This window comes from Leptinotarsa decemlineata, unplaced genomic scaffold (genome assembly GCF_025532065.1).
Source record: "Leptinotarsa decemlineata unplaced genomic scaffold, Ldec_3_MD MMD2_tig00000035_RagTag_RagTag, whole genome shotgun sequence".
NCBI lineage: Eukaryota > Metazoa > Arthropoda > Insecta > Coleoptera > Chrysomelidae > Leptinotarsa > Leptinotarsa decemlineata.
The window spans coordinates 14,259,755-14,273,071 of record NW_027412540.1 but is presented as its reverse complement, the minus strand read 5'-3'; the positions used below and the strand labels follow the sequence as shown (position 1 = coordinate 14,273,071).

At 32.8% G+C, this 13,317-nt stretch overlaps 1 protein-coding gene across 1 annotated transcript in view; it reads right to left on the bottom strand.

Annotated features, from left to right (window-relative positions):
* Window positions 1–237: 237 nt before the first annotated feature.
* The window catches only part of LOC111517707 (lysosome-associated membrane glycoprotein 5), a 32,059-nt gene continuing 18,979 nt past the window's right edge, over window positions 238–13,317 (bottom strand). The window contains 3 exon segments of the mRNA XM_074171936.1: window positions 238–7,750; window positions 7,753–7,875; window positions 11,015–11,105. Coding sequence (XP_074028037.1) covers window positions 7,524–7,750; window positions 7,753–7,875; window positions 11,015–11,105 — 441 coding nt within the window. The 3' untranslated portion in view covers window positions 238–7,523.

The window sequence follows — 13,317 nt, the reverse complement described above, 5'->3', positions numbered from 1 at the left end:
GTACTCAAATACTTTTGAGAAACTTTATGTTCAGTAATTGGACGATAGTTGTTCATATAAGTTGTACCTGCCTTTTTGAAGATGCTTTTTCAAATATTTCATTTTCGTTAGTTGTTCTAATTGATCAATTTTCTTCTTTTTTGTTTGATAGCTGATATACAGGAAAGGATGAGAAATTTTCATTTTCCGTTTTTAGTTGCACAACTAATCGGTCATAATGATAATAAAACACCATAATTTCAATAAATTTACTTTTATTCCATGCTCCACATACAATTCAACACTTTCTTAAAACTATCCACAACTCTAAAATATTTCATTAATTATACTTTTATTTTATGGAAGACAGGCCATGACAATCCAAATTGTCTACGAAAATTTGCAATTTCAAATCTAATCAAAATGATATTCAACGATATACTCAGTAAAAATTGACTTCTGTCTTTGATACAAATTTCCGCATATTACTCTTGTTCCCTTATATACTTCCAATAATTTATTTACAATTAGTCAATTGAGAAATAATATTTTTTTCTATACTGTATACCGAATATTTCATAATGGGTTATAATAATGCTAAGTAAATTTTGAAATTTCTCTCATTGAATACTACAGATTTTTACATTTTTTGTACTAATTTCATCCCTTTAAAAGTCAAATAATTTTGTCATATATGATCGAATTGTCCGATACTTGATGAAAATCCATAACGTATTACAATAACACTTGTCACAAATCAGTTTACAAACCCGTAACACGTGTTTCGCTATACAATAAATTCGTACAAGTATGAACACACCTGAAAAGCTATTGTTAAGCGAAACACGTGTTACGGTTTTGTAAACTATTTTGTGAAAACCTCACAATAAAGTGCCACTTGAATAATTTTATTATGAATATTTCTCTGATGAAAGTAATTTCAGTTCATTGAAATGAGTCGAAAACAAAGGCGTAACGATAGGGGGTGGTTTTTTAAATTTTCACTGGCTAAATTGAAGAACAAATTTATTATTTCGGAAACAACGGACTTTTGGAAAACGTCCTAAAATGATTCGATTCGTATATTGAAATACAGAATGTCTCGAGAGTCGGGAATTACAAATAACGAAAAAAGTGATGAGTGTGCTAGAGACGAATCTTCAACTACGTATAAGAACCCCCAACCAGTTTGTGGGTAACAGAATCTAGGGTTAAATAGATCAAGAAGAAACAAAGCACACTGGGAAAATACACTCTGGAACACAAGAGAGCAGGAATCGGTTCAGGATAATTACATGGTTACTTACTGGGCACTGTCCGCTCAGAAGACATCTGAACAAAACAATCACGTAAAATAATGAAGAACTCAGCTATAGGTGATACAACAAAAAGATAGAAACAGTTTATCATATCTTACACAAATGTTAGAAAATGGATCTCAGAAGGTAAGCACCTCATAGATAAGCTAAATTATATCAATGTCAATATGACAAACATCCAACAAAGAACCTGTACAAACTGGTTCAGGAAAGAAGATTTTTGAGTAGGTTTCAAGAAAAATGGAAGAAAAAACGTTTTAGGCTGCAGTAGTTTCCGTAGTCTTGAAACAAATTGATGAGTCAGTCGTCCCACAAGCAGCAAAAAAAAAACAAATTGACCCCCAGTTTAATGAAATGTTCTTAATCATTTCCGTTAGTTCTTTGATAATAGTAAAATCCACTAGGGAGTCATGTCCTGAATTTCGACCCTGATTTCCAGTAGATTTCATAGTTTTGAATAACCCCATAGAAAAAATCCAGAGGTTTACAATCTGGAGACAATGCAGGGCAGTTTACCAATTCTCTTTCACCAGACATCATAGGAAAATTTACGAGCATAACAGGCATAGTGCGAAGTGTTACATTTTGTTGCAACCAGATAATTTCAATTTGTACGTTTGAATCGTATGAAAATGAAAACTAATGATTATGTCGCCCAACAAGAATAAACCTCTTCAACTATTTCAGACATTTATCTACTAGAGATTATTGATCATCAGAGAAATAATGGTTTACGAATATAGTAACGCAATGTCTACGCGTTTATGGAAGTACGAGAGATAAGTAGACTTGTGAAGTCAACTGACTTTTTGTTTGGAAGTTACGAAAGAACAATAATGAAAAAAAACATTTATTAACATTTGAGAGAATATAATGACATGCTAGTAGCCTGTTACTATTCATCAAACTACTGAATTTGTATTAATCTTTATACATTTTTGAAACTGAAGGGGGTATATTTTTAAGAGACATTATTTTTTGGAAAAAGAGTTTTTCCCTTTTTTTTGTACGAAGATGGAGAAGTAGAAAACCAAAAACTTTCTTTACGAGTTTTTTTCGAACTTCAAAGACTTGATCAGAATTCGAACGAAGCATGATTTCGCTGTTGTTTCGAAAATTTATTGTTATCTATCCAAATATTTTATTGATTTTGATCAAGCATCGGCATACCTATCGAAAAAAAACAAAATAAAGTTCTTCGGAAATTTTGATTCATCGACTGAAAAAATACATCTCATAAATTCCCCTTCTTATTAATATGAGCTCATTTTAAAATTAAGAAACCTATTTCAATATTGAAAAATAGAAATTTTTGAACGAAAGTAAAGAATTCTATGGCTGATCAAAGGGTTATTTATAAAAAAAAAATTAATGAATAATAATTCAAAGAGAACTTTTCCAATGATTGCATTAATACCACTGTTTTATTAACATCATCATCAAACTGAAAAATGTTCATAGTTCTCCTATTCATATCAATCGCAATATCAATCGACTCAGTTTCCGGGAAACTTGATGTATTTATATTTGCAATATTTGCTTCATTGAATTTTTTGCTGTCAAAATATCTTTTACAGCAAAGCCTTTATCGAAGTTTGTTCAGGTATCAATATATTCTAAGATGCAAATAAATATCGCAAAAAGTTTATATTTTCCTCAATTTTGTGACTAATTTAATCATCAAAAACATACATAGAATATTTAAACGCTTCATTTTGCGAATACAACTATTATTTACAATTTAACTGCACACTGATGAGTTAGAGAAATATAACTTTCACAAATTATTCCAATATATAATAATTTCAAAGACATATTTGTTATCTTATTTTAATGAAATTTCAATAATATCATATAGGTAACAATATCAAACCTAGTTTTTAAAAATATTTACAATTTTTATAAGTTATAATATACTCTAAATGATTGGAATGGTATTACGAAATTTTGCAAGAACCCACACTTTGCTTTCGCGGATTTCAAAAAAATTGTATAGTTTCGATGGATTGAATCAGAATTGGAAGAATTAGAAGTTTGGAACGGTATGCAAATATTCAACTGGAAACCGTCTTGAAATCTTTTCATACTGAACTGTATATATGTTTGAAATCGAATGTTTGAAATCGAATATAGTTTTATATAACGAAGATATAAACATAAAATAAGTTTTCCGATATGTTTAGTTTCATGAATCAATAAACAGCAGAAGTCCAGTGACTGTTGGCCATTAAAAACCACGCATACGTAATCTGAAGCCTTTTTTTTGAAATCAGTTGTGGTTCTTCAAATTCCCGTGAAAAATCTGAATATATGAGATATTTGATACATATTAGAGTGTTCATAGACGTTTCAAGTAGCTCAATAATAAATTGCACCTGCGTAATTTCTCAATAATATCTAAAAACTATATATGTCTAGGGATATTCGCTTACACAATTCACTTTTCATTTGATATTTACTGTTTGGATTTGGAATTGGATATGCAAGTTGAGCTCCTGATATGTCGTCTCTAGAAAGAGTTCAACAAAATTATACTTATCTACTAGATTAACATTTTATTGACTAAGACATATGACAAATATGTTGCTTTTAGAACCATGTGTTCATAATTATGTTTTAATGTTCACCTTTCAAAAACCATTCAAACGCATATCAAACAATATCACAATGATGAGTAAAAAAACTTGCTATAGTATATTATCTGACTGAGATCCATAAGTAAAAGCAATGGACTGCTTCCATTTGAAAACACAATTTTCATTGACACCATTTTGTTGAAACAGTTTCCATTGAAGGTACATTAATGAGAAAGATTATTTGAAATCAAGTCATCTACTTATTACTGAGAGAGGCAGCAACTTTAACAAATAATAACTGTGCAATAAATAATACATTCTTCTGAAACAGAACATTATTGAGTTAATTTGGTATGAACTTGTGGTATACATTCTTTAGGTCCACATTATCTGAAGACACCGTCAGAAGGGAAAACATTTGTTAACATAACATCAAAATATAAATTTTTTCATCCCATGGGCAAATATAGGTATACTTCTGTTATTGTATTGAATTAATTCAAACGTTTTAATCTATCTCTTCTCAAGTTTTTGCGCGGGAAACCTCCTATGAGCTGATAACGTACTACTTAGAACAGTGAATTCTGGGGATATTCAGTTTTAAAATAATAACCAAAATACCTAAGTAGACATAGGTATTTGTGCGTTCTGAAAACTGTCTATTTTATTGTTTTTGTGTCTAATTACTTAATCTCGGGATGGGTAATATTATACGTTAGTTCTTTGAAAGACATTTTTGTGAAGGACTTTATACTTCTCACTGTTTTTTGGGTAAATAACCTTTCACAATCTGAAAAATAAACGAAGCAAAACCAATAGAGAATCTGCTGAAGTGTAGTGAAGGGTAATCTGAAAAGTTTACCCCGAGAAGTTACTGCATAAAATAAACTTGTGAAAAGTCCAATTAGTTAGTAAGTTGTCATATTCATAAATTTTGTCTACAAATTTAAAATATCAATTGAAAGAAATCAAATATTCTAACCTAGCTTTCTTTGCTATTCGACGTTTCGGAAAATAATCTTTCTCCGTTTTACAATCCTGAAATTAAGTTAAAAACTTCCACCTCAAATGAAATGTCCAGATGAATTTCAGGTTTTGAAAATGGAAAGAATGCTATTTTTGTTTTCAATTGATGTTTTCAGTTTGTTGGCAAAATTTATGAATACAATTCATTGATGAATTTCACTAGTTCGGACTTTCATTGTCTAATATATAAAATGATTTGAAATCCCTGAAACAACTGAAAAGAAGAATTAAAAATGAATAGCTGAAAATAATAGTTATATTAAGCAAAAATAACCTGAAATGAAATAATAGTGAAATAAATTGAAACAAAAAATAAAAATATAGAAATAAAAAAGAAAAATAAAAAGTTGCCACGTTAGTTCACGACGTTTCGATTGTTAGTATCTGCAATCGTCTTCGGGAGGTGACTGGATTGATTCCTACGAGAGATGACTATTTATGGGACGTTCGAGTACTTTCACTCATTCCCGCTTTCCATTTTTTCCGCTTCACTGGTTCAGTGGGAGATGAACGTTTGGCGGGAGTTGGCCATTTTTCGCTTGATGATGGGTTTCCATATGTTACGTATCTCTACGGTAGCTTAGCTGAATACGTTGTTGGACAACATGTATGCGGCTTCCTTGAATTTTCTCCTGAACGAATGTTCCTCTCTTTGTAAGATCCTAGCTTGGGACCACTCGATGTTGTGTTGATGGGTCCAAACATAGTCTGTAACACAACATCGAGTGATCCCATTTTATATATCAGACAGTGGAAGTTCGAACTAGTGAAATTCATCATGAAACATTGTCAATCACCTTCAAACAAATAAAAGTCATTGACTAATAGGACTCTTCAGTGATTTATATTACGTTGTAACTTTTCGGGTTGAACTTTACAATTGATTAAGCTTCGTTCATTTTTCAAATTGTAAAATGTTATATAATCAAGAAAATAGTAAAAACTATATGTATATTCATCTAGTCGATGTAGTCGTATTCTCATTCTTAGTTTATAATAAGGCAAAGTAATGTGCTAAAGTAAGGTAACGTAGTTAAATTATTAAGATAACATACTCCGTAATTGAAGTTACTTCAGTAGAAAAATGTTTTAAGTTTGTAATTCAATTCAATTCAACTTTTAGCGTTGATATATTACTTCTAACCTATTCGGTGGAGCCATTCTACGGCCCTCGAAATTTTTATCCGACAAAAAACAATCACCAAAAAAACCTATTCGAACTCTTCATTTATATATCGTAATAATTTATTTATTCGATAAAACCGTTATCATTAGGTTGTCAATTACGAAAATTATATTTCTCTTTACAGTGCCCGTAAGAGGAAATGCCATCGCCCCTATTTACTCAGTGCATTTGTGGTTCAGCTTAGTACCACTGACGAGACCTATGGCGGGTCGAAACAGCGCTGTCTGGTGTTGAATCTCGTCGGCGGTCGATGTCGACGGTTGGCTTTGCAACTGACCGCCTTGGGGATCCTCGTTTATCGTTGATAGAGAATTCAGTTATTAGTCGATTCCGTTTTCGTAAGTGGAGATATCATTGCCCTCTTGTGAGATTTAATACTTACCTTGCCACCCTACACTTTTCATTATTATAAACTAAGGAGGAATACCAATACTACAATAACTTGTGATCCACTGTTTGGAACCTTTGGTGTAGTAATGAATATTACTGGAGTTTTTTTCCTAACACCAAACAGTTATTTTAACACCTCGACATGTGTTTCGATCATCAAGTGATCAAGGAAGATCAAACGGATCTTCCTCTTCAGTAATATTCACTACAATAACTACTGATTATTGATTGATTATTCCGGTAACATTTAGTATTTCAGGTACCTATTATAGGTACCTAACCTTATCAGTGTATATGTATTCAAGTACTTGTCTAGTTATTGTAGTAGTTACTTGAATAATAAACTAAGTAGAACTCAGACAAAAGTTACTGGAAAAAAAATATGAACAATTTACTAATTCAAGGGTATTTCTCAAATGGTTTAACAAAAAATTAAATTGAATTAAGACCGGAATAATTAATTACTTTCCAAAGAAATGAACAATACATGTCTCCAAAATACTTAGCATTTCATCAGAATTTAATGTATTATTTCAGTAGTATAACTCAAGTAAGGGAGTCAGTAGCCTCAGGGGATGATTCTAATATCATATTTTTTTCAAATTCTAGGTTTTCAGAAATGAATAGTATTATACTGGCAAATCACAAGTATATAATTGGCGAATAAGTTCATTCGGCGATTTCTATTGCGCATTGACTGGCGGCTTCAGTCACTGTTCCATTTAAACAATACTTAATAACCATTGGCTGTGAATATGTATTACATATTCCGGAATGAACTAATTCGGCTAATACAACTGGCAATGTTAATGTCAATATTTATGTTCTAATTAGTACGTCAACAATTTTTATTCATCATTTGCAGAGAGCTATCAAAATTTTGGAAATTTTTGCATTGAGTACACCATCTACCGAGCCATCCTGATGAACCAATTGAACAAAGGATAGAACGGACAAACATTATCAACAACTAAAAACTGCCATAAAATGTAATGAATTCACTTTCGACGGTTTTGCATGATCTCCCTATCTCAAACACAACCGTACCTATTCCATTGTGTTGTATTGGACATTTTTGACCTTGAAGTACCTAAAAATCCCGTACCCAGTAATGGTAGCCAAAACAGCAATGGCCAAAGTAGATCCCACTGCTATCGGAGCAGTTTCATCTCTGAAGGCCAATTGGGGCTTACATTCGAATGCTGGTTCAAAGTCCTCACCCTTGTACATGAACGGTTGCACCTGGAGTAACCTGAAGAAGAGAGTTCCATGGACTCCCGGAGGGGATCATCTTCCTCATCGGTGGTGAGCTCCACTTCAACTTCTTTGCATGAGTGCGACTTACCCACTGGCGTTGGGATCAACATGTGGCGGTGGTAGAGTTTGATAGGCGCTTTTTCTATAATAGGAAGAGGATGAGCAACAGTAATACAGAACGGTAGATCGGAAACAGTGAGTATTTTATTCAGAAAACTATTTATGGTGGCTCTTTAGGAACTGTGTTAATAGGTAGGATAAGCATAAATAGAAAAATTATTAAAATCTGACAGTGCGAGAAAGACATTGGAAACAATTTTGCTGAAATAGTTGAAATAGATTTAGATGTCGTTTTTTTAGGGAACACCCTTAATAGTATTACAAATTTATATTCTATATCACTTTGTAGATCTATTCTATGTAACTTCCATATTATCTATGGTTTTATACGCGCTTTGTTTGTTTGTTGCTGGTTCTCGGAGTGTATTTGAGAACCCTCCTGATGACCAACAAATTTAAAACACTTTTCATTCCAAAAAAAACTAGTTTCAACATAGCAAGAATGAGAAACATTTTTAAAAAAATTAAGAATCGTCCGATCGGTATCAACTACTTTGTTGCTGATACTCAAGGTATATTTGAGTATGCTCCTGGTGAGCAACAAATTCAGAATACTATGTATTCCAGAAAAGACCGGTTTCAAGATAGCAAGAACAGAGACAATTTTAAAAAATATTAAAAATCGGCCGATCAAGACCAACTATTTTGTTGCTGGTTCTCGGTATGTATTTGAGTACCCTCCTGATGAGCAACAAATTCAAAACACTTTTCATTCCAAGGAAAATCAGTTTCAAAATAGCAAAAATGAGGAAAATGAAAAAAAATAAATAAAAATCGGTCGATCGGTTTCAACTTTTTTGTGGCTGATACTCAAGTTGTATTCGAGTATACCCCTGTTGAGCAACAAATTTAAAACACTTTTTATTTTAAGGAAAACCAGTTTCAAGGTTCAGTTTCAGTTTCAAGCAAGAACGAGGAAAATGAAAAATATTTTGAAAATCGGCCGATCAAGGCCGACTATTTTGTTGCTGATTCTCGGAATGAATTTGAGTACCTTTCTGATGAGCAACAAATTTAAAACACTTTTCCTTTCCAGGAAAACCAGTTTCAAGATAGCAAGAACGAGGAAAATGAAAAAAATTTTGAAAATCGGCCGATCAAGGCCAACTATTTTGTTGCTGATTCTCGGAGTGAATTTGAGTACCTTTCTGATGAGCAACAAATTTAAAACACTTTTCCTTTCCAAGAAAACCAGTTTCAAGATAGCAAGAACGAGGAAAATGAAAAAAATTTTGAAAATCGGCCGATCAAGGCCAACTATTTTGTTGCTGATTCTCGGAGTGAATTTGAGTACCTTTCTGATGAGCAACAAATTTAAAACACTTTTCCTTTCCAAGAAAACCAGTTTCAAGGTAGCAAGAACGAGGAAAATGAAAAAAATTTTGAAAATCGGCCGATCAAGGCCAACTATTTTGTTGCTGATTCTCGGAGTGAATTTGAGTACCTTTCTGATGAGCAACAAATTTAAAACACTTTTCCTTTCCAAGAAAACCAGTTTCAAGATAGCAAGAACGAGGAAAATGAAAAAAATTTTGAAAATCGGCCGATCAAGGCCAACTATTTTGTTGCTGATTCTCGGAGTGAATTTGAGTACCTTTCTGATGAGCAACAAATTTAAAACACTTTTCCTTTCCAGGAAAACCAGTTTCAAGATAGCAAGAACGAGGAAAATGAAAAAAAAAATTAAATCGGCCGATCGGTTTCAACTATTTTGTTGCTGATACTCAAGGTGTATTTGAGTTTACTCTTGGTGAGCAACAAATTTAGAACATCTTTAATTCCAGGAAAAACCAGTTTCAAGATAAAATTATTTAAATTTTTTTCGCTATATCCAAGGTTTAGCAACTAAATAGTTACTAAATCTTCTGTAAAGATCAAAGGGAAAGTATATAATTTATTGAGTTATCTTGCTACCTTTATATCACGATAGCATTATTTGCGATTTCTAGGGATCGGCACGAGTAACAGAATCGTTGTTTTGGGAACTAATTAGCAACTATTTAGCTACAAATTGATGTATTTTTTGCAATTTTGCTGGATTCGCTATGCTAGCCTGATAGGGCTCTTTTTATAATCATTAGAAATGATGTATCTACTGCGATTCAAGTCACTCAGATGCACCAAGCAAGCTTCGTGATGCGCTAGAGTAACATGTCCCAGAAGTAAATTCCAAAACTAAGTCATGGAATGACTCGGGAAATTAAAGCTATTTTCCAAGATAGAGAAAACAACACTCGATAATAAAAAAAGTTTATTGTTTTTTTTTCAACCGTTCGCTAATGTTATCGTTTAATTGTTAACTTTTCTACAATAACTGAAGAAAATGTAGAAGAAACGCACTGCTTTATTAAAAAATTCATAAATTTTAAACGAATTGTGATATAAAAATAAATAAAAAAGCAATGTATAGGGAATGAACCAAGCCTGCATACAGGATAATTTTGAGTGCGTCCGAAAGCTGTATAAAAGGTGTCTTAAACCTATATGTTAGAAACATAATTTTATTTTCCCCACTATAATGTGTATAAATCGAGCTTCATTAGGAAATTTGTTAATGTGAATCAGTCTGATATATACTTATGATGCACTGTTTGGAACCTTTGGTGTAGTAATGAATATTACTGGAGTTTTTTCCCAACACCAAATCGCTATTTTTAACACCTGGACACGTGTTTCGATCACCAAGTGATCATCTTCAAAGAGGAAGATTAAAACTCTTCCTCTTTCTTCTTCCTCTTTGAAGATGATCACTTGGTGATCAAAGGAAGATTAAAACTCTTCCTCTTTCTTCTTCCTCTTTGGAAGTGATCACTTGGTGATCGAAACACGTGTCGAGGTGTTAAAAATAACGATTTGGTGTTGGGAAAAAACTCCAGTAATATTCAATCTGATATAGATTTCCAGATAGGTTAATATCAAAATTATCGTGTAAGATACCTCTTCAATAAATGATACCTTTGACGAATCAATATTATAATGATGTGACTCTTTTCACGTCACAGGTCGAACTGTTTTTAGAACAAAGCTGTTCAAAAATTTTTTCAGGTCTGAAATCACTACCAAAATAATTATTTGTAGGTTGATAGTATTTTCTGTCTGAGAAATATAAGTATATGAGCTTATATGATTATTGTAAGAAACTAAGTAAGCCATTTACTTACTCCCAGTTGGACTAATCCCATGAAACTTAGGAATATCCGGACTGACAATGACAAGCAAATCTCTTATGTACCATCTCTCACCACCTGGAGTCTGCAAAAAAATGTATCAATCAATACAGTGCGTAAGATGCTTATTTAAATTACATTTATTCTGATTATCCAATTAGAACGTACTGTTTATTGTTTTCGAGTAGGTATTAACCAGAATTAATGAACGTTTCATATGTATTTACGAAAAGTGAAATCATTACTTCGAAATGTGTTTTCCATCCAGTCCAATTATTGAAAGCGATACCGTATTATTTTGCCAAACAGCACCAATTTGCACAAAAATTTTGATTCAGTTTCTACTTATCCCTACTTCAAAGTTGACCCTATACCGGCAGTTGCTTCAACTTAGGGAATGGATGCCACCCCTTCTCGGGGGTGACAAACATTTGATTGAAAATAAGAATTTTTTCAATCAATACGTTTCGTCTCATTCGCAGGTGAAACTGTCAATTTTCAACTAGGTTTTTTTTGGGTCAGGTGAATGTGTCAATTTTGCAACTAATAAACCCACGTTTTCAGACGGTTTTTCGCGAATAAATTTAGGTAGTACCTATATTAAAGACGAAAAGAATGGTGAATTTACAGTCCCTGCAAACCCAATACAAACAGAGTAGTAGCTTATTGAAGGTTGGTTCTCATTCGTTGAATGCCGAAATTAAAAGTTCCAACGTGAAGTAAACACTTAATACATTTTTCGTAGGAAACTTTTCTGAAAGGCTTGAAGAAACCTTCATTTTTATTTTTTATAGAAGTCCCTAGCCTCAAAACTTGCGAGTTACGTTAGGTTCCTTTTTACTGTGTCAAAAAATGAGAGATTCGCCTCCTAATAATAACAACCCCCCTTGAAAAACTAATCAATACAGTTTATTGTATGATTATCACTATAAGGGTTTTACAAAAACCGCGACACGTGTTTCGCTATACAATAGCTTCTTCAAGCATAAACTGAGAGTTATTTCTAAATTACACCATTTTATACTATAACCTAGTACCTATTCGTCTACCTGAATAATGAATCTACCTATATTTACAGGTATACCTGAAAGTATACCTGTAAATATACCTAACTATTTTTACCTGCGAATGAACAGATTCAATAATAGCGAATTATTCAATTCAGTTTGATCGTTCATAAAATGCTGAGAGTTTTTGAATTTGTTCATTTTCATACTCTCCAACAGATTGAGTTTCAAACCTTTCTTCTGGAAATGGAGGGGTTTGTATTCATGGTTGAACTCGTATCCCTCTGAGATTAAATGACTGGCATATGTGGAATTTATTTTTCCATTCTGAAAACTATATTTGTGTTCCTTTATGCGGGCATCGGACATGACCCACACGATAATTTATACACTCCTGATTTTTCTGAAACTGAACTTTATCTTTGTTATTTTCAATGTGCATGCCTAAGTTGCTGTTGGTTTTGTAAACAGTATTTACACCTTTGCTGTGCAGAAAATCTGAAATATTTGTAGTGAGTTGGCCTAAGTGGGTTAAGGTTCTATAACTTTCATCCTCTTCGAATTGGGTAAACTTCTTTCAAAGCTTGACTGTATAACTTTTTTGATAATAAAGAATGTATCAGACCGCTATCGTAATCATTGTTGACGGCTATTTGCTTTATTATATTCAGTTCTTTATTGAAATTCGCTTCTGACAAGAGTACATTTGTCAGTCTGTGGATCATACTGTTGAAAACTGCTACCTTATGCTGATATGGGTGATATGGGGGAAACAGATTCTTTACATCGAATGAAATCAATTTGGCATTATCCGGGAGTGTAATATCTTGAATTTCATTGATCAAATGGTATGGATTTCTCAAACTGAATTTTGATTTGAAATTGGTGTGGTTTTGAATGACTGCAATGAGTTTTTCGGATATTTTAACTGACGGAGCAGTGACGAAAGAAACTACCGGTCTTATCGGGTAGTTATCTTTGTGTAATTTAATCAACGAATACAATTTAGGTAGTTGTGGGTTCATGACTAACATTTCTGATATAAATGGGTAGGATCGTTTCTGAGACTATCGTACATACCAGCATTTAGAATCTCTAAAGTCTTCTCCACGTATTCCTCTCTGTTCATGGCTATGACCGTTTTGCCTTTATCAGCTGGCGTAAAAACAATGTTATCTTCTGCCGATTTCTCTTTTATGGATTTCACTAGCTTCAATTCCGGATTGAACCTACCTTTATGCATCTTTTCAGATTTTTAAATTTCTGCAGCTGCAGTATGATCCACAGACT